Source organism: Neovison vison, chromosome 1 (assembly GCF_020171115.1).
Source record: "Neovison vison isolate M4711 chromosome 1, ASM_NN_V1, whole genome shotgun sequence".
NCBI classification, from domain to species: Eukaryota; Metazoa; Chordata; class Mammalia; order Carnivora; family Mustelidae; genus Neogale; species Neogale vison.
In genome coordinates this window covers 139,976,840-139,997,654 of record NC_058091.1, presented here as the reverse complement: position 1 = coordinate 139,997,654, position 20,815 = coordinate 139,976,840, and the positions used below count along the sequence as shown (strand labels likewise).

Genomic DNA, 20,815 nt, shown 5'->3' with positions numbered 1-20,815 from the left:
CAGTTTGTTTCTGCTAATTTTTTTTTCTCATTAGTAATAAAATAATCGGTATGATTCTGTTATATTTTGGAAATTGTGAGGTGCTTTCACCTTATTTCATTTGGTCTTCATTATGGTTCTCTCAGGTTGGAGTGGGTGTTACTGTTTTACCTAGAGTAAATCAAAGTACAGGGAGGTACTCAAACTTTTCCTAGATCCTACCAATCCCAAAGCCCTTCCCTTAACTCTGTCCCTAGGTAAACCACAGTAGTTGTGTTTGTACCTTAGACAGATTACTTAAAACTTCACTGTCTCTCTTCATCCATAAAGTGACATTATTAATATCAATTTCGTAAAGTTATTGTGAGGATTCAATTTAATATGTATAAACTACTTAGAACAGTGCCTGGCACATAGCAAAGCTACAATAAATGTTAAGAGCACTGATAGCTGTACCACATTTTTTTTCCTCCCCTTAACAGTTGTCATAATAAAATTAATTCCTTGGATTTTCAGACAACATGTGATGTAACAAAATTTTCCCATCAAAAAAACTTAGGTTATTTATTGAGTTTATTATGTTGGATTAATTGTTATCTGTCTTAAAAAACCTCATTTTTAATTGTCCAGGTTTTTTTCTTTATTAGTGTGCAGTAAAATAATTGTTTAAGGAAGCTGTTGAAGGTATTATTTATATTGCTTTTTTTATTTTGCAGTTTTATGCCTTTATTTGACAATCAGCGATTGGTTCTCATCCATATTAAGTAGATTTTTTTGAAAGTGGCGACGGGTACATAGGGAACCAACGTGTAGAGCATGTCTGGTGAATCTTCATCCCCGTTACAGCTTTCTGGGCAGTGGTGCATGGGTATGGAATGGAACATTCCTTATTCCTTTGGTCCAGACAGCTTTTTTGAGCCTGGTGTCAGTGTGTACATCTGGAGTCCCCATCTCCTTTATGGGAAATTTCTGGATCTCATGGAGTGCCTGAGGGGCACACATGCTTCCTGAAACCCACTCCATGGTTGTGCTTGTGAATGTGGGTAACGTATTCTCCAGTCACTATCTCGTTGATGGCAGAAAGGGCCTTCTTCTTGCCACTCTTCTTTGTAGGAGCCATTCTGCTGGGTCCTGGTTGGAAAGGAAATGTTGCTTCTTTTAATATTCTAGAATCAAAATAGAGACACCTTTTCTTTGATATTATAGTATTTTAGTGCATTATTTTATTATTCAATCAAAAAAGTATATGGCTTATTGGATGGTCTGTTGGAGTTTTTGAGGGTTAGAACATAGGCCATTTGGGGCAGTTATTGACTCATGGATGTGTGCATATGGAAGAAAGAAAGTAGGTATTTCATAATGTCTACAGAAGTAAAATACCTTCATGTCAGCATTAACTCAAATAACTGAACTTTAGGAAACTTTGTTGCAAGTAGTCATGATTTGCTTGAAATGATTTCTGTAATTAGGTACATATTTAAAGAGATAAATTTCTAAAACTGTCTTATGTGTTTCTTCCTCCAATAGGGCATTCTTAGCAGGGTTACAGAATCTGTTAAGAATATTGTGCCAGGATGGTTACAAAGATACTTCAACAAGAATGAAGATGTATGTGGCTGCTCATCAGACACAAGAGAGGTTCCACAATGGCCAGAAAATAGAGAAGATGATCATCTGGTCTATGCTGATGAGGAGAACTCTAATATTCATGATGGGAGAATCACTCCTGAGCCAACAGTCAGTAATACAGAAGGTATGTAGAATGTGAATATTTTGTTAGGTGTGATAGGTTTTCATAAATCTTTTCACATTCCCTTGCTGTAGTTAAATCTCATTGGGTAGTACATAAGCCGTATAGGAGGATGGTGATCAGGTTCAAATGAGTTCTTTATCAGCTTTTTGTTTAGTAAGTTGATATATCAGTTAGGAATGCAAGCTCTGGGATTAGACTTGGGTTTTGAATTTTCAGACCATCAACTGCCATGTGGCTTTTTGGACAGGAGAGTGTGTTTTCCCCTCCGTATCCTCATAATTGTTTTGATATAGGTCGTGGCACTAAGGCAACACTATATAAGTGTGAACTCTTAGAGTGAAACTGTGATAATGCCTCCCCCAACACTAGAATTTAGGTGTAGTATAACCGCAGTTGGTGCCTGTCCTTTCCGCCTGTCCTTTCAGCTCAGCTGGGTCATTTCATTAGTCTTAGAATTAAGTGAGCCTGCATTTTAATGGCTTGAACGTTTTTGGATCCTCTTACAGCATTTTGATGGGGTTTACAAATATTCAGTAGCTTCAGATAATCCATGAACATGGCATATTTGGAAATATTTTTCTGTTATTTCACTGTATATAGTTTTTACAGCTTTATTGAGATATACTGTTTCACATACCCATTTAAAGTGTACAGTTCAACGCAAAAGAATGAAACCAGACCACTTACACCATACACAAAAATAAACTCAAAGTCGATTAAAGATCGAGATGTGAGATTTACAACCATAAAAATCATAGAAGAGAGCATAGGCAATAATTTCTCTGACATTGGCCATAGCTACATTTTTCTAGCTATGTCCCCTAAGGCAGGGGAAACAAAAGCAAAAATAAACTGTTAGGGCTACATCAAAATAAAAAGCCTTTGCACAGCAAAGGAAACCTTAACAAAACAAAAAGGTAACCTACTTGAATGGGAGAAGATATTTGCAAATGATATATCCGATAAGGGGTTAATGTCCAAAATATGTAAAGAACTTTAGCAACTCAACATCAAAAATCTCCACAAACATTCTGCCTAAAACATGGACGTAGGACCTGAGTAGACACTTTTCCAAAGAAGACTTAAGGGTAGCCAACAGACATATGAAAAGATTCTCATTATCAGTCATCACCAGAAAAATGAAAATCAAAACCACTATGAGATATCACATCACACCTGTCAGAATGACTAAAATCAAAAAGACAAATAATAAGTGTTGGCAAGAATTTGGAGATAAAGGAACCCTTGTATACTGTTGGTGGGAGTGTAAATTGGTACAGCCACTGTGGAAAACATTGTGGGGGGGGAAGTTCCTCAGTAATTAAAAGTAGAATTACCATAGGATCCAGCAGGTCCACTACTGGGTATTTAAAGAAAAAGAAAACACTAATCTAAAAAGATAAATGCACTGCTGTGTTTATTATAGCACTATTTATAACAGCCAAGTTACGGAAGCAATACAATTGTCCATCGATAGAGAATGGGTGAAGAAGATGCGGAACACACACACACACACACACACACACACACACGAATAGTATGTGACCATAAGAAAAGATAAGATCATGCCATTTGCGACAACATGCATGGACCTAGAGGGTATTGTGCTAAGCTAAAATAAGTCAGAGAAGTAAAGACACAGCCATATGATTTCAGTCACGTGGAATCTAAAAAAACCAGATGAATAAACAGAAAGCAGAATCAGAATGATAACTAGAGTGAACAAACTGATGGTTACCAGAGGGGAGGGTGTATGGAGGTGGGCAAATAGGTGAGGGTGGGCCGGAGATACAGGCTCTAATTATGGAGAAAAGAAGTCACTGGCGTGAAAGGCACAGCATAGAGACAGTGTTGTTGTCGTGGTGTTGTGTGGCGACAGATGGAAGCCGCACTTGAGAGCATCCCGTAATGTGTAAACTTGTTGAATCATATGTTGTACACCTGAAACTAATGTCATGTTGTGTGTGAACCTGTACTTCCAAATTTAAAAAGATAAAGTGTCCAATTCAGTGGTTTTAAATATATTCACAGCGTTCTTAAACCGTCACCACAGTCTGTTTTAGGGCATTTTCATCACCATCCCTGTCACCACCCCCAAACCCTAGACCCATTAGTAGTCATTCCCCATCCCAGGCAACCACTGATTTGTCTTTGTCTCTCTGTAGATTTGCCGAGACTGGACATTTCATATAAATGGAGTCACAGAATATATGGTCCTTTGTTGACTGGCTTACTTCACTTAGCATGTTTTCAAGGTTCATCCAGGTCGTGGCATGCATCAGAGCTTCTTTTTATTGCCAGGCAATATTCCATGGTAGGGATAAAACTCCATTCTGTTTATCCATTCATTAGTTACTGGACATTTGGGTTTTTCCACTTCTTGAACATTATGAATACTGCCGCCCTGAATATTCATGTGTGCAAGGTTTTGTGTGTCTATGTTTTTTCTTGTGTGTATACCTAGGAGTAGAATTGCTAGGGCACATAGTAATTCTGACATTTTGAGGAATAGATGTTTTCCAGAGCGGATATATCATCTTGCCTTCTCACCCACAGTGTATGAAGATTACAGTTTCTTTTTTTTTTTTTTTTTATTTTAAAGATTATTTATTTATTTATTTGAGAGAGAGAGACAGTGAGAGAGAGCATGAGCGAGGAGAAGGTCAGAGAGCGAAGCAGACTCCCCATGGAGCTGGGAGCCTGATGTGGGACTCGATCCCAGGACTCCAGGATCACGCCCTGAGCCGAAGGCAGTTGTCCAACCAACTGAGCCACCCAGGCGTCCCGAAGATTACAGTTTCTTTAATCCTCACCAGCCTTTTCCATCTCTAAATGTTTTTTTTAAAGTTAATTTTTTGTTTTTTATTTGTAATCTCTACACCCAGCATGGGGCTTGAACTCATGACCATGAGATCAAGAGCCCGGGCTGACCCAGCCAGGCATCCTTTTAATTTTTTTATTATAGCTCTTTTAGTGGGTCGAAGTGGCATCTTGTGGTTTTGATTTGCATTTCCTTTTTTTTTTTTAAAGATTTTATTTATTTATTTGACAGAGAGAAATCACAAGTAGATGGAGAGGCAGGCAGAGAGAGAGAGAGGGAAGCAGGCTCCCTGCTGAGCAGAGAGCCCGATATGGGACTCGATCCCAGGACCCTGAGATCATGACCTGAGCCGAAGGCAGCGGCTTAACCCACTGAGCCACCCAGGCGCCCTGATTTGCATTTCCATGATGACCAGTAATACTGAGCATCTTACCATATGCTCATTGGCTATTTGTATATCTTTGGAGAAATAACTATTCTCATCTTCTTTTTCCATTTTTAATTGGATTATTTGTCTTTCTGTTGTTGCATTGGATGAGGTCTTTGTGTATTCTGGATGTAAGTCCCTTATGAGTATAGGGTTTACAAATATTTTCCCTCTTCTGTGGATTGTCTTTTTTACTTTCTTGATAGTGTTCTTTGAAGCACAAAAGTTCTTAAATTTTTTTAAAAGATTTTATTTATTTATTTGACAGAGAGAGAGATCGCAAGTAGGCAGAGAAACGGGTGGGGAGGGGAGCAGGCTCCCTGCTGAGCCGGATGCAATGCAGGACTCAATCCCAGGACCCTAAGACCATGACCTGAGCCAAAGGCAAAGACTTAACCCACCAAGCCATGCACGCGCCCTAAAAGTTTTTAATTTTGATGAAGTCCTGTTTATCTCTCCATATGTTTCTTTATATTTATTTTCTTTCACTATATGTTTTAGCTTATAAAAGTTTTCTGACTATGTGTTGAAGTCTTGTCTTGCCTAAATAATTGAGGTGGGTGTATGGCCTGTTAATTTTGTTGAATATAGTAACATCTTTTCCTGCCTGATTGCTTGTCATGAAGCCCAGTGAGAGTGAAGTGGGCCTGAAAAAATGATTCCCAGTGTGGACAAATGGCTTACCTAAATTTTCTTAGTAATTCTCAGTTTGGCTTAGTCTTTAAATGTTTGCTTATTTTTTGTTAGAATAACTTGGGAAGTTCTATTATCTATACTTTGGACAGATTTCTTTCAGATACATTACCAACAACCGCCTTGAGGCTTTATCTAGTAGGTCTGTGCTGACTGACTTCATGTCATTTTTTTTCCTGGGCACTTAAGGTGGACCCTGGCTTCTCTTTTCCGTTAGAGACTTCCAGTGTTCCCCGGCCAATATCCACAGTGACTGACACTATTTCCCATCTTAATGAGCATGCTTTTGAGGATTAACTATCTTGAAGATTTAATTTAGTTCAGGGGTGAGATAAATGGAGTGTTTCTTATTTCACATCTGTAAAGTTCTTTTTTGCGTGTGTTTGTATTTTCAGTAAAATAATGGAATTAATTTGGTTGTTTGCCGAGGTCATTTCCAACTTGGATTTTATGCATTATGTCACTAAGGTTATATCATAGCTTTTCTGTTACATGTATAGTATACATACCTTCGTGACTTAGTGTCTAAAATTACCACGGAAGATTTCAAACTGCACAGGTAAGGAGGATAGTGCAGTGAAACTCCCACGTACCCATTACCCGGCTTCAAAGACAACCCACTGATGGCTGATCTTGTTTTCTCTGTTTGCACACTTACTCACCCTAACTTCTCTAATTATGTAGAAGCAAATTGTGAGCTGCTTCTTTATAGTAATTTCAGGAACTTGATAGCATTTCCCACCTCATTCTTACCTTAAATCTGAATCCTGCTCCTATCTTTTTCTTTCCTTTTTTTTTTTTTAAGATTTTATGTATTTATTTGAGAGTGAGCATGAGTGTTGGGAGGGGCAGAGGGTGAGGGGAAAGCAGTCTCCCCACTGAGCAGGGAGCCCAATGAGAGGTTGTTGGATCATGACCTGAGCCAAATGCAGACGCTTAACCAACGGAGCCACCCATCTGCCCCAGTCCTGCTCTTATCTTAAACTTTTAGTCCCAGATAGTTCTTTTCTGGGTATTGATTATAACTACTGAATATTGGATTATTCAGTAGTTGTAATCACATAATACGTAATTTAAAATACCATTGATAACTCCCCAGTGTGATGAATATAGCTCTTACTAGAGAAAGAACTGTTTACTCTGAAACACTGCATTTAAATTTGACAGTGCATTCTCAAAAAACAACTTAGACCTCTCTGCTCTTAAAGTGGTGTCAGATTATTCGAAGCTTAAAATAATGGAAAGCTTAAAGCAGTCCTGAATGTTGTTTACTCAATATTAATTTTGCCAGTGTAACTTTTGTATTAATAGTAACTGGAGCTGGAGGGGATTGTGCATTCTTCAAATAGTACAGGGCAGTACGAACAGTTATAGAATCTGTTTAAAATCTGTTCTCTGCTGCTTTCTGCCTGTGTACTTTGTCGTGTTGACCATCTTAATGATGGTGAGCCTTTGGGTGTCTGGATTTCTTCTGCTAGGTTAGTGGAATCTGAAATAATGTACAGGTTTCATTGAGTTAGTTATGAGTTCAGGCCTCCGAAAGACTCCACAATGGCATATCTAGTACACTAGTCAGCAGTAGATTGAAGTTGTGGACTGCTTTGTCTAATCGATACCATGTGATTATAGGTATATTCTTAGAAACTGAGCATTTGTGGCTGATCGAAATCTATAGATGACATTGCCTTATTTACTCACATTATCCCAAACTGTCTTTGGGCTTGGTTTTGGGGGTAAAGAAGTCCTGTAGGTATTAAAAAGTAACACTGCTGGGGCGCCTGGGTGGCTCAGTGGGTTAAGCCGCTGCCTTCGGCTCAGGTCAGGATCTCAGGGTCCTGGGATCGAATCCCGCATCGGGTTCTCTGCTCAGCAGGGAGCCTGCTTCCTCCTCTCTCTCTCTGCCTGCCTCTCTGCCTACTCGTGATCTCTGTCTGTCAAATAAATAAATAAAATCTTCAAAAAAAAGTAACACTGCTTTTAGCATCATGCCTTCAAGTAGACATAGGTCATAGTAGATTTCTTTTTCCTTTATAGTTTCTGTGTAGACTAGATTTAGCAGATGTCTCCCGTTAGCTAGAAAATTGTCCCCTTGCTTTTATCCTATAGGATAAACTGATGCGGGGATGAGAGAATGAGATAAGTAATAAACAGTTTCATGGTATAGTATACTACAAAATGAGAATACTAAATACCCCAAGAAACATTTCAGCCTTTATGTATGTGCATCCTGACTGCAGAAAAATTGAAATAATGTGTAAATGCCAAAAGGTTTAACTGTCCGTACCAGTAGATTTTCAGACTCTAGCCAGTATCTAGCTTGAGTGAACTTGATAAGAAATTATTACATATAAAACAATTTGAATGTTCTATTGGATTTTTAAAATAAGGCTTTTTGTGAATAGTGGTTTTTTAAAAGATTTTATTTATTTATTTGACAGAGAAAGAGAGCGAGTGAGACAGCACAAGCAGTGGGAGCAGTGGAGGGAGAGGGAAAAGCAGGCTGTCCTTTGAGCAAGGAGCCCAACATGGGCTTCGATCCCAGGACCCTGGGATCATGACCAGAGCCGAAGGCAAATGCTTAACTGACTGAGCCACCCAGACGTCCCGTCCCTCTTTTGGTTAAATTCTAACCAATTCTTTCTGATGCCATTGTTAATTGAGTTTTTTGTTTTCTTTACTTTTCTTTTTTTCTTTCTTTTTCTTTTTGATTTTAGTTATTTATTTGAGAGAGAGCAAGAGAGTGGGGGTGAGGGAGAAGCCGACTCCCCACTGAGCAGGGAGTTTAATGCAGGGCTTGATCCTGGGTCTCCGGGATCATGACCTGAGCCAAAGGCAGACGCTTAACCCACTAGGCCACCCAGGCACCTCTGGAATTGTTTTCTTATTTTCTTTTCAGAATGTGCATTGTTAGTGTGTAGAAACAGGTCACTTTTGTGTAATCTGCTATTTTGCTGAATTTGTTTATTCCAGCAGGGGGTGTGTGTGTGTGTTTATGTATGTTTGCAATATTTAGGAGTTTCTTTTTTTTTTTTTTTTTTTTTTTAAAGATTTTTTATTTATTTATTTGAGAGAGAGAGACAGTGAGAGAGAGCATGAGCGAGGAGAAGGTCAGAGAGCGAAGCAGACTTCCCATGGAGCTGGGAGCCCGATGTGGGACTCGATCCCGGGACTCCAGGATCACGCCCTGAGCCGAAGGCAGTCGTCCAACCAACTGAGCCACCCAGGCGTCCCTATTTAGGAGTTTCTGCATATAAGCTGTATCATTTGTGAATAGAGATATTTTACTACTTCTTTTCCAATTTGGATATCTTTCTTCTGCTTGCCTTACAACTCTGTATAGAGCTTCCAGTACTGGTTAAATAGAAGTCGGTAGAGCAGGTGTCCTTGTCTTGTTCCTGATTTTAGAGGAAAATCTCTTTTACCACCGGGTTTGATATTAGCTGTGAGTTTTTCATATGTGGCTTTTATTAAGTTGATGTTTCTTTCTAGTCCTAGTTAAGTGGTTTTTTCTGCATCTTATTTTTTGCATAATAGTATTCTGAAACTAATCCAGAATTGTTTTGTATTGCCTATGCTGTTAAGTATTTTTGAAGACCTGCTTTTGGGAAGAAAATTACAGCATAGCAAATACGGTTCAGCAGTACATTAAAGAATAGTAGAATCTTCTTACTGGGAAGAGTTAATCTTGGGATGTTAGGAATCATTCATCGTGAGGGTTTTAACATAATCAGCATATTTATAGGTGAAGTGATCTTACAATTTTTTTCTTTCTGGTAGATATTTAATAGGCATTTACTAAAACTTAAAATCCAGGGGCACCTGGGTGGCTCAGCTGGTTAAGCCACTGCCTTTGGCTCAGGTCATGGTCCCAGGGTCCTGGGATCGAGTCCCACATGGGGCTTCCTCTGCTCTGCGGGGAGCCTGCTTCTCCTTCTCCCTCAGCCTTTCCCCCTCCTTGTGCTCTCTCTCTCTCTCTGTCAAATAAATAAATAAAATCTTTAAAAAAAAACAAAAACTTAAAATCCATTCTTCTTTATTTCATTTAGAAGTTGGATTCCACCACTTCTATAACATGTTAGTCAGTCGACCAAAGGCCACAATCACGTGTAATGTGAAACATTAGAAACATTCCCATTAAAATCAGATATAAAATGGAAGCCCATTGTTATACTTCTAGATATTAAAGATATAATTATAGAGGATGTCTGTATATGTGTAAGTATTGGGAAGAAGGAGGCAAAATGATCCTTGCCTGCCAGTAATAGCCAGAAAACCTAAGCCAATTGATTAAACAAAACAAAACTTGTTAGACTAAGAGAATTGTAGAAGAGAAATTAATCACAAAATTAATACAGGAAAAAATCCAATAACTCTTACTTACTTTCTGCTGTCCAGTGCCCTTAATTCTGGTTTCTGCCTGCATGTTCTGCTTGGACTCCAGTTTTCTCTTCCAGGTCCAGAAATGTGCTAGGTAGAGAGCGGGATAACGAGAGGGCTCACTTTTTGAGTTTTCTATTTATTTTGAGTTTTTCTATTTTTGAGTGATTTTTTTATTGTCTGAAAGACGTCCATTTGTTCTAGTTTAATAATTATTTAAATTGTAGTAGAAGGGCTAGTCTGGAGGCCTAGTTATTCTAGCCTGTCTTTTTGTAAACTTGAAAAACGATTTAAAAAAAAATTTTTTTTAAAAGATTTTATTTATTTATTTGATAGACAGAGATCACAAGTAGGCAGAGAGGCAGGCAGGCAGAGAGAGGAGAAAGCAGGCTCCCTGCTGAGCAGAGAGCCCGATGTGGGGCTCGATCATGACCTGAGTTGAAGGCAGAGGCTTTAACCCACTGAGCCACCCAGGCGCCCCTTGAAAAGTGATTTTAAAGTTCTTGAAAATATACCTGAAGATGAATAGAGAGATTCTGAAAAAGAATAAGGGGAATGTGGGGGGTAGGTTGGAGTAACTTCTACAGTTATTAAATGTGTTCTAAAGTTAGAGTAAGTAAAACATTATCCTGCTAGTACAGATGTATCACTGGGGAAAGGAGTGAAAAGCCTTTTGGAACTTAGTATTGTGGTAGTGGTGGCTTTTCAATCAGTGATTAAAAGATAGCTTGTTTAAGAAGGTTATTTTAGAATATGAACAGGCTAACCATTTGGAAAACAATGAAGCCTGAATCATTCTTTCACTACTACATCATAACTGATTCCAGATGGACTCAGGATTAAAGATTATATTGAAATAAAAGTGACAGTGCAGTACCAAAAAAAAAAAAAAAAGAGTAAAATTTTTAATTTCTTACAGTCTTGGAATGGTAAAAGTCTTTGTAAATAAGGTGCAGGTTATTTTCTGTACTGTAAAAGACACCCATCAACAAAATGAATAGGTTCAACCAATGGTGAAAAATTATTTCAGATCATATCACAGGATCTTACTGATCAGAAATTAGATTTTAACTTATTTTATTAGTAAGAGGGACTATATCAGTAAGCAGTTAATAGAAGAAATGTAAATGACCAATGAATATAGAGAAGGATGCTCAGTAGCCCTCTCATTTAAGTAAATGTAAGTAAGATAATGATGCCATTTGACGTAGTAGATTGACGGAAATCAAAAAAGGTTAATACCCAGGGTTAGGATGGTGGAAATGTACTTTGTCATTTGCTCTTTGTGGGACTTTAGCTTGACAAGATTACAGAATGTCTCATAAGCAGAAACGAGCACACACTCTGATCAGTCTCCAGAGCAGTACCAGTGGAACTGTTTATCCCACGGAATCTCATACCTTGGTTCCTCAGGCAGCTCTAGGGGCTCAACCCAGGCTTACAGAATCAGATATTTCTTTTGAGTAGCTTAAGAGTATTTGTTAAATAATTTCATGTTTTTGTTATAGTTTTAGAGAACTGTGGATTAATCCAAAAGAATATTCTGAAAAGTATGCAGATATCAATGCATATGTTTGATGGAGCATTGGGGAAATAATCACATAAATATAATCAATGCCTGTGATAAAATACAACGTGGTCTTTAAAGCGATTGCTTTGTATATAGAGATAGTTATATTGGTAAACAGAAAAACAAGTCCTAGAACTGGATACATCGTGTGATTATGTAATTAGGGACATTTATGTGTGCATATAAAATATCTGGGAGGGATACACAAATTTAATAGTGGTTGTGCCCGGAGGAAGACATCCTTTTTGTTTCATGACTTTCTTAATAGCTTCTTTGATTTTACTTTTTACAAGCAAGTTTTATAATAGCAATTCAAGGAAAAGAAAAGGACCGTGCACTTTTAGAAGTTGTATGTGAACCCTGAAACATGGTTTGATACTCAGTTAAGTAAATTCATTGCAGTGAGATGAAATCTTGTTTGGCTAAAGAATTGCCTAAATTGGGCTTATCATGGGAGGCTTCAGTGACTTGCATTGAACCTATATTTATTATATAGTATTTTTTTTTTTTTAAGACTCCATTTGTTGTGATACTGTATTGCTTTTTTCTAAGCCGTGTATTCATAATATATATATATATTTTTTAAAGAACCCTCAACAACTAGTACTTCTTCAAATTACCCAGATGTATTAACAAGGCCTTCTCTTCATCGGAGCCATATGAATTTCTCCATGTTGGAATCTCCTACGTTACACTGTCAGCCCTCCACATCCTCGGCATTCCCAATTGGCAGTTCTGGATTTTCCCTTGTAAAGGAAATTAAAGATTCTACCTCTCAGCATGATGATGATAACATCTCAACTACCAGTGGTTTTTCTTCAAGAGCTTCTGATAAAGGTATTCTTGGCATTTGGTAGTAAAGTTAAATTTCGTGGGATAGGTTTTCTTCTGACTTGTAATTTCCATTTTCTTGTAATTAGTGCTCTTACTATGCAGTGCATATTTTTGTTTCAGATATAGCTGTTACGAAGAACACTTCAGTGCCACCTCTGTGGTCCCCAGAGGCTGAACGTACTCCTTCTCTCTCACAGCACACTGCCACCAGCTCGAAAAAACCAGCATTCAACTTGGCTGCCTTTGGAACACTTTCCCCTGTGAGTGTACTAATAGGATTTGATTTAATCACCTTAGTTTTGAGTGTTTATTGCTCATAATTTATTGTTGTGTTTCTGTGCAGTCACTTGGGAATTCTTCAGTCCTTAAAACAAGTCAACTTGGAGATTCTCCGTTTTATCCTGGAAAAACCGTGTATGGTGGGGCAGCAGCTGCTGTAAGACAGCCTAAACTACGAAACACCGCGTATCAGGTTGGTTTGAATAGGAGGAGGACTGAGAACTTAAAAAGAGTAGTAATAATTGACAAGTAACTCATGGACCTCAAGTGGAGTTGCGGTTTGGCTATTTGTTTTGGTAAAGCGATAGAGCTGTGGGTTAGAAACATTCTTTTTATTTAGGGACTGTCTGAACATTATTTTGACCCAAGTGAATATTTATTCGTTACATTTGTGAGTGCGTTCTATGCATCTGTGCTTTAGGAATTAATTTAGGAGTTAATATTCCTTTCAAAAAAAATTGAGGTGTAAATTATGTTTAGTGAAACTTCCCCTTATTAGAGTAATTGAATTTTAACAGAATATTTACAGTCATGTGCCCACTCTGCAAAGTATTGAATAAACACTTCCATCACCCCAAATGTTACCTTATGCCTCTCTATAGTTGACCCCTCTTTCTGCTTTCCACCCTTTGGCAACCACTGATCTGTTTTCTTTCCCTGTAGTTTTGATATTTCCAGAATGTCATTTAAATTTGATCAGTATAATTTCTAGCCTTTTGAATATGGCTCATTCTACTCAGTGTAATGCATCTGAGATTAATATATATTTTTGCCTGTACCAGTAGTTCTTTTATTGCTGAGGTGTAATTTGTTTATCCGTTCCCTAGTGAAAGGACACTTGGGTTGCTTCTGATTTGGGGCATTTCTGATTAAAGTGGTTATGAACATTTTGTGTGAACATTAATTTTCATTTCTCTTGAGTAAATACTAGAAGTTGGCTGCTGGGTCTTATGTTAAGTATACATTAAACTTTATAATAAATTGCCAGACTGTTTTCCAGAATGACTGGCACCACTTTGCATTCAGTTCATCTTGTTTCTTTGGTTTTTTTTTCTTTCCTTTTCTTTTTGTTAATTTTAGTCATTCTGATAGGCATGTGGTGGTAACTCCACATTGCTCTGGTTTTTAATTATGAAACTGAGCATCATTTTGTGTGCTTAATTGCCATAAATGTATCATCTTTGGTGAAACATCTGTTCAGATCTTTTGCCCGTTTTTTTGTTTTAAAGATTTATTTATTTATTTTTAGAGTGTGTGTGTGCACACATGTGAAACGGGCGAGGGGCAGTCAAGCAGACTGCCAGCTGAGCTGGGAGCCCAAGTGGGCTTCCATCCCATGACCCGGAGATCATGTCCTGAGCCAGCATCAAGAGTCAGACTCTCAACCAGCTGAATAACCCATGCTCCCCTTGCCTGTTATTTAATAGGGTTGTTTTCTTATTGAGTTTTGAGAGTATGTTATTCCTTTATTAAGTCCTTTGTTAGTTATATGCTGTGGAAACCTGGCTTAAGTCTTTTGAAGAGAAGGTTTTTACTTTTGATGGCATTTAGTATATTGGATTTTTTAAAAAAATTTTCTTATATGGTTCATGCTTTTGGTGTAGTATGTAAGACATTTTTGTCTAAGCTAGGGTCACAGATTTTCTTCTGTGTTTTCTAGAGGCTTTATAGTTTGAGGTTTTAATTTAGACTTCTGATCTGTTTTGAGTTAATTTTTTTCTGTGGTATGTATCATGTCAGGGATCAAGATTTTTTTTTTTGACATAAGGGATGTCCAGTTTTTCTAGTACCATTTGCTAAAAAGTTTATACAGTCTACACTGCTTTGCCTTGGCCTCTTTTTTTTTTTTTTTTAAATTTTTTTATTTATTTGACAGAGAGACACAGCGAGAGAGGGAAGAAGAGAGACAGAAGCAGGGGCAGGGAACCTGATGTGGGACTCGATCCCAGGATTCTGAGATCACAACCTGAGCCGAAGGCGGACGCTTAACAACTGCGCCACCCAGGCTTCCCTTGGCTTGGCCTCTTTATTTGAAAATCAGTTGACCATATATGTGGCTCTGTTTCTTGACTTTCTATTATTTTCATTTCCTGTATCCTTTGGCCAACTCGAAATTCTCTGGACTACTGTAGCCTTACAGTAATCTTGAAATCACTAATGTGAGTCCTCCAGCTTTACTCTTTTACAAGTTTTTTTGGGTTTCCTAGATCTTTTGCTTTTTCGTAATTTTAGAATCACATTACTAGTTTCTGCAATCTGAATATTGATTAGGATTGCATTGAATCTAAAGGTCAATTTAGGGGAGAATATACATCTTAATAAACTTGAATCTCCCAATCCTTGAACATAGCATGGCTCTCCATTTGCTTGTCTTTTTGAAATTTCTTTTATCAGTGTTTTATAGTATGCATCATAGAGAACTTGCACATATTTTGTTAGATTTATACTTAAGTTTTCATGTTGTTTGGTATTAGTTGAGATATAATAGCCCAAATAGTCTATTTAGTAAATTGAATATGTAAAGATATCTTCCAGCAAAGAAAACTTCAGGCTCAGATAACTTCCTTGGTGAATTCTACCAAATATTTCAAGAAAGAAAGAATACCAATTCTACACAAACTTTTTATATAATAGGGCACCCTTCCCATCGTATTTGTGAGAGCAGCATTACTCTAATACTGAAACAAACTGAAGAATAAAAACCATGAACATCGGGCGCCTGGGTGGCTCAGTGGGTTAAGCCGCTGCCTTCGGCTCAGGTCATGATCTCAGGGTCCTGGGATCGAGTCCCACATCGGGCTCTCTGCTCAGCAGGGAGCCTGCTTCCTCCTCTCTATCTCTGCCTGCCTCTCTGCCTACTTGTGATTTCTCTCTGTCAAATAAATAAATAAAATCTTTAAAAAAAAAAAAAAACAACCATGAACATCTCCACAGATGCATAAAACACGTTAGACAAAATTCAGTGTCTAGACGTGATAAAAATTTTCTGTAGCCTGGGGAGTAAATGGAGATCTCCTCAACCTGTTAAAGGGTATATATATAGGAAATCTTCAGTTAGCATCATACTAGTGGTGAAAGACTGAGTACTCTTCTCATCAGGTCAGGAAGAGAACGAGGATATTTAATGCCATGCTGCAGGTCTAGCCAACGCAGGAAGAAGAAATGCAAGGCATAGACATTGTGCTGAGCTACATAGACAAGCCCAAGAAATAAAAAAACAATTAACAGAACTTATAATTGAGTTTAGCAAGATCACAGAAGACAAGGTCAACATACAAAATCACTTGTATTTACATAAGTATTATCAAAGAACAAGTGGAAATTGATAACTTTAAAAAAAATAAATTCAAGGTGAATTCCATGATTCTGTGTTGCCCTTAAGAGTTTTTTGAAGCTCATAAAAATGGTTTTATTGTGTATATTACTGTGCTTGCTTTTACAGATTTTGACATTTTAAAGATGGAGAAGTAATTATACTTGCAGTGTGTAGGCTTTTCGAGAAGGGAGTCTATGTGAAGATGACAGTCCATAACAAACACAGCAATGGGATAGAAACAAGTATATATATATACATATATATATATTTTTAAATTTAATTTTTTCAGTGTTCCAGGATTCATTGTTTATGCACAACACGCAGTGTTCCACGCAGTACGTGCCCTCCAAGATTTTTTTTGTCTTTAGTTTCTTGCTTTCCTAATTGGAGGATGATTTCATGTATATAGTTAACAGTAATTAGGAGTTTTATATCTGAAAGTGTTCATGAAGGGCAATATTTTGTTATTTTAGGAAGTGTTAACTGAATGTTAGAGTTACATGGGGAGCTTTTTCTAGAGCTTAACTGGATCATAGATAGTACTCCTTTAAACATTTTTTTTTTTTAAGTTAAAAGAATAATTAAGCGTCTTGGAAGATAGGATGATGCAAGCCTATGATTCATAGAATAGTCCGAGTCAGAGTGTCCTCTTGCTATTTCTTCCTTTCTTACATTGAATCTTAACACTTTTTTTTTTTCCAATTTATTTATTTTCAGAAAAACAGTATTAAATCTTAACACTTTTTAATGCTAAGTTGTGACGAACCTTTAAAATCCTTCTCAGCACAGGCTTCCAAATGTTCTATCATTGATATTTGGGATGAGTCTATTACTCCTTTCCCTAGAGTGTTAGATCTGGGAGATACATTAAAGATTCTCTAACTCAGTTCTGTTTTATTGATTAGCGAATCGAGGCCTTGAGTGGCCCGTGGCAAGTAGAATCCAGTGACAGGACAGACTATCATAATTTCCTAGAGGACTTTAATGTTGACCTCGTGTTTGCCAAAGATTTTGGCCTGAACAGCAGTCTTTAATGGGCATCCAGTTCTTAATAAAACTGTTAAAGAATACTTGCAGCTACTCTGAAAATGTCATTAAATGTTTGGTATCAGAGAAACATTATTTATAAATAGTTATTATGACTCAATTTTTCGGATGTTATAGCTATTTGTAGAAACTGCGTTATGTTTCGATTGTGATAATATCTTTATATCAAGCATTGCCAAATTGTTTTGTGGCAGTCACTTGGTTATTGAATTGTTGTAATGGATTCTTGAGCAAAGAAACTGTTTTAGTTGGAATTTTTAAACATTGTACATTAACGGATACTTATCTATTCTTTATAAGGGGTTTTCCTTAACTCCAGTTATTTTTTTTAAAAGATTTTATTTATTTATTTGACAGATCACAAGCAGGCAGACAGGCAAGCAGAGAGAGAGAGAGAGGGAAGCACGCTCCCCGCCGAGCAGAGAGCTGAGATCATGACCTGAGCCAAAGGCAGAGGCTTAACCCACTGAGCCACCCAGGCTTCCCTTTAACCCCAATTTTAAGAAGGTTAAAGATCATGAAGAAATAGCCCGAGTGTTTAAAATTTTTCTTATGTCAAAATTTGAAAAAGTTAGTTTAAAAAATTTTAATTTCCTTTACAATAGATACCGTAGCCTCGTTTAGTTATCTTGGAATTTAATTAACTAATACCTAGAGTAATATTTCAATACAGTTCTCATTAATTTAGTTCTCTCTTTCACTTATTTATGTATTTTTTATTGGATTACAGTTGCCACAATGTTGTGTCAGTTTTAGGTGTACAGCATAGTGATGGCATAGTGATTGAATAGGAAGTGTTCTTTGATATCAGGGATAAATGGCTCAAGGTAATGGTAAAACTTTATAACAATGATCTCACTTTTCCTTATTAAATTAACATAGGTGTGGTGCGTGCTTATTTGTTTCTGATTGTAAAAGTAATTGGCTTTTCAGTAAAGGTATAAAAAAAAAAGTTGAACTTCATGCTTGATGACACCACCCAGAGGTAAATTGCTTTTACCACATTAATTCCGTTTCTCTTTGAATATCCATTCTGTTTTGTAAATATTTTCATCTCCTGAAATATGGGCTTTAGAGTTAAGGATCCAGAAAAATAATACAGTGTTCACTTTATAGGCACCAGTCAGAAGACAGATGAAAGCTAAGCAGCTCAATGCACAATCCTATGGTGTGACCAGTTCAACAGCTCGGCGAATATTGCAGTCTTTAGAGAAGATGTCAAGCCCTCTAGCGGTAAATTTTTAGAATCACAATTAAACGCGGGTGTGTGACAATTTGAGTTTCGTGAAAAATCTTAAATTTTGTTACTGTTTCAATATTAACAGGATGCAAAAAGAATTCCATCTGTTGTTTCTTCTCCCCTGAATTCTGTAAGTTGACTTTTAAACCTCTTTTATAGATATATTTTTATATATTGGTGATGAAAGTCATACTTTTCAAATTTCCAACTTATTCTAATAGTATTTTTACTTTTTCAGCCTCTGGATAGGAGTGGAATAGATACCACTGCAGACTTTCAGGCCAAAAGGGAAAGGGTAAACCTTCTTCTGCATTTATTAAAGTTTCAGCGATTTTGTTATATTTAAGTTAGTAAATATCCAAATTGAATTTGATAGTCATTAGGGAACATGTTTGAAAGATAAGACTGTTGTGCTTGGACATTGTAGCTTCTTATGAGGGCCTGCCTTAGTACAGATCTGTAAGTGCAGTAAATGCTCAGTCTTAATTTTTTGGTTAATTGGCATTTCCGTTTTCAGCATCTTGGTAGTCTACCTTCCGATAAATAAAAGTAGGAGTAAACAGTGCATGAAGTGTTCAATAATCATAGAAGTTCAGTGAACTAAAACCCACATTGAGCATAGTTAGCTTTGTAAACTTTCCTCATTAACAAACAAATCAAATCTGTGGTGTGTAATAGAATTTCAGATTGCTAGATCTTTCATTAGTTAGCCCAAAACACTATTTCAAGGTATGGGAACTACTACAAAATGTAAGTTAGTATCTTGATAACACTTCTTGTGTTCTATTTGGTAAAAATTAGCTTTGGAGGTTACTCTGGGGGAAAATGAAATGCTTAATAGAGTTAAAGAGGTGTATTTTTTGTTAGTTATACTTGTGGCTAGTTAAGTATCCTTCAAGAAAGCAGATTCCCAGATCTTATTTGTGAAAGCATTTATTGCAACACCAGTTTCCCCCAGAAGTAACTGATAGCAAGAATCATAGTTTTCTGACTTAACTGTGGGAACTGTGTATAAGATATTGGTAAATTATAATTATTTTCACTGAAACTTTGCAGAGAAGGGGTAAAATTGAGGGGTATTGGGCGAATAGTGTTGCTTTACAGGTTTTAGATGTCTGTAATCAAGCAAGAGGGAATCCATTATTAGCCATTGTGATAGGATTAATTTATGGTATTAGCTGCTTTTCTCAAACTCCTGGTTTATAGCAGATTGTCTAAAAAGAAGTAAATGTAAAAAAACTGTGCTGTAATACAAGTTCTCATTGATTAAAATTTTAGTAAAGGTTGAGTATAGTAGCAATAGAATTTTATTAATGGGTGTTAGGATATATAAAGGCCAGAATATAATATCGTAGTTCATGTTTCACAGATGTGATCAGAGCAGTCTGAAGAATAGACTCTCTTATTGAGTTGTAAGATCACAGTTGTGATGAGGATTTAGGGAAGAGCTAGAATACAGAGGCTTTGCCTTAGAAACCAATGTTGCTCACAGCTGCTTCAGAGTGAAAGGACTGTATTCATAGCATCATAGTGTTTGGACAGAGTAGAAGTTCTTGGCTTTATAGTCATCTTACACCAATAGGACTTTTACTGTGTTTCCTTTTTGCAAAGGACTGTTGACAAAACACTTGTGTGCTTAGATAATAATGCCAGTTTATTTTAGGATTTGAAATTCTTAACAGAGTTTTATACTCTGTTTGCTTTAGTTTTTTGATAATAGAGTAAAATAAACTTGGAGAGAGGTTTCTCATTTTTTGGGCAACTATTTTCATAGCTAGTTTAAAAATAATCTTATTTCCAGTTGAAGGATATTTAAAAAGTAATTTGGGGAAAACATGGCAAAAAGCAGTTTTAGTTTCTGTATTCAAAATTCAAGCTTAGATTTGTAGAATAGTCTTGAATATAGTTTGTTTTAGTCTTGAATATAGTTTTGTGCGTGTGCACATATATGTGAAAAGTCATTCAGTCTAGAAAAAAATGGTCTGTGAAACCCATTTGGAATTTTTTATATAGGCTTATAAATATATATACCTTTGGTTCTGTTACTGTCAGTTTTTCCTTTTAGTGTTTGTTTGCATTCTCTGGGTATTTCTCTAAGAAATACTCGTAGTCTCTAGGTGACATTAGCTATTGCCAGATAAGTTTTAGATATGTGCGGATACATATTTGAAAATAAAGGTTTGTCTTTGATTTCTGATTACCTATTAGGTGGACTCTCCGTATCCTCCTGTTCAGAGACTCTTGACCCCAAAGCCAGTTTCCATAGCAAATCGAACTGTTTATTTTAAACCATCTCTGACTCCGTCTGGTGAATTAAGGAAGACTAATCAAAGAATAGATAAAAAGCACAGTGTGAGTATGTGTTTATTTTCACTCGTCTTTGAATATTGATTAAAATGAGTAAGAATAAGATACAAGTACTCTACCATTGCCCTGTAACAACTAGATAATGCATAAAGTCTGTGTGTTAGTGATTACA

The 20,815-nt window shown here is 36.8% G+C and overlaps 1 protein-coding gene and 1 pseudogene across 4 annotated transcripts in view; one reads left to right on the top strand and one right to left on the bottom strand.

Moving 5' to 3' along the window:
- NUP153 (nucleoporin 153) overlaps positions 1 to 20,815 on the top strand; it is a 73,666-nt gene that overhangs the window by 13,571 nt on the left and 39,280 nt on the right. For 2 of the 4 annotated variants that reach the window (XM_044259416.1, XM_044259443.1), the window contains exons 2-9: positions 1,507 to 1,732; positions 12,209 to 12,457; positions 12,575 to 12,714; positions 12,798 to 12,926; positions 18,213 to 18,329; positions 18,422 to 18,466; positions 18,575 to 18,631; positions 20,545 to 20,688. In XM_044259416.1, coding sequence (XP_044115351.1) covers positions 1,507 to 1,732; positions 12,209 to 12,457; positions 12,575 to 12,714; positions 12,798 to 12,926; positions 18,213 to 18,329; positions 18,422 to 18,466; positions 18,575 to 18,631; positions 20,545 to 20,688 — 1,107 coding nt within the window. The remainder of the gene's footprint in view (positions 1 to 1,506; positions 1,733 to 12,208; positions 12,458 to 12,574; positions 12,715 to 12,797; positions 12,927 to 18,212; positions 18,330 to 18,421; positions 18,467 to 18,574; positions 18,632 to 20,544; positions 20,689 to 20,815) is intronic. The other 2 variants (XM_044259425.1, XM_044259434.1) reach the window with 2 other exon arrangements.
- LOC122895293 lies at positions 717 to 1,099 on the bottom strand (annotated as a pseudogene).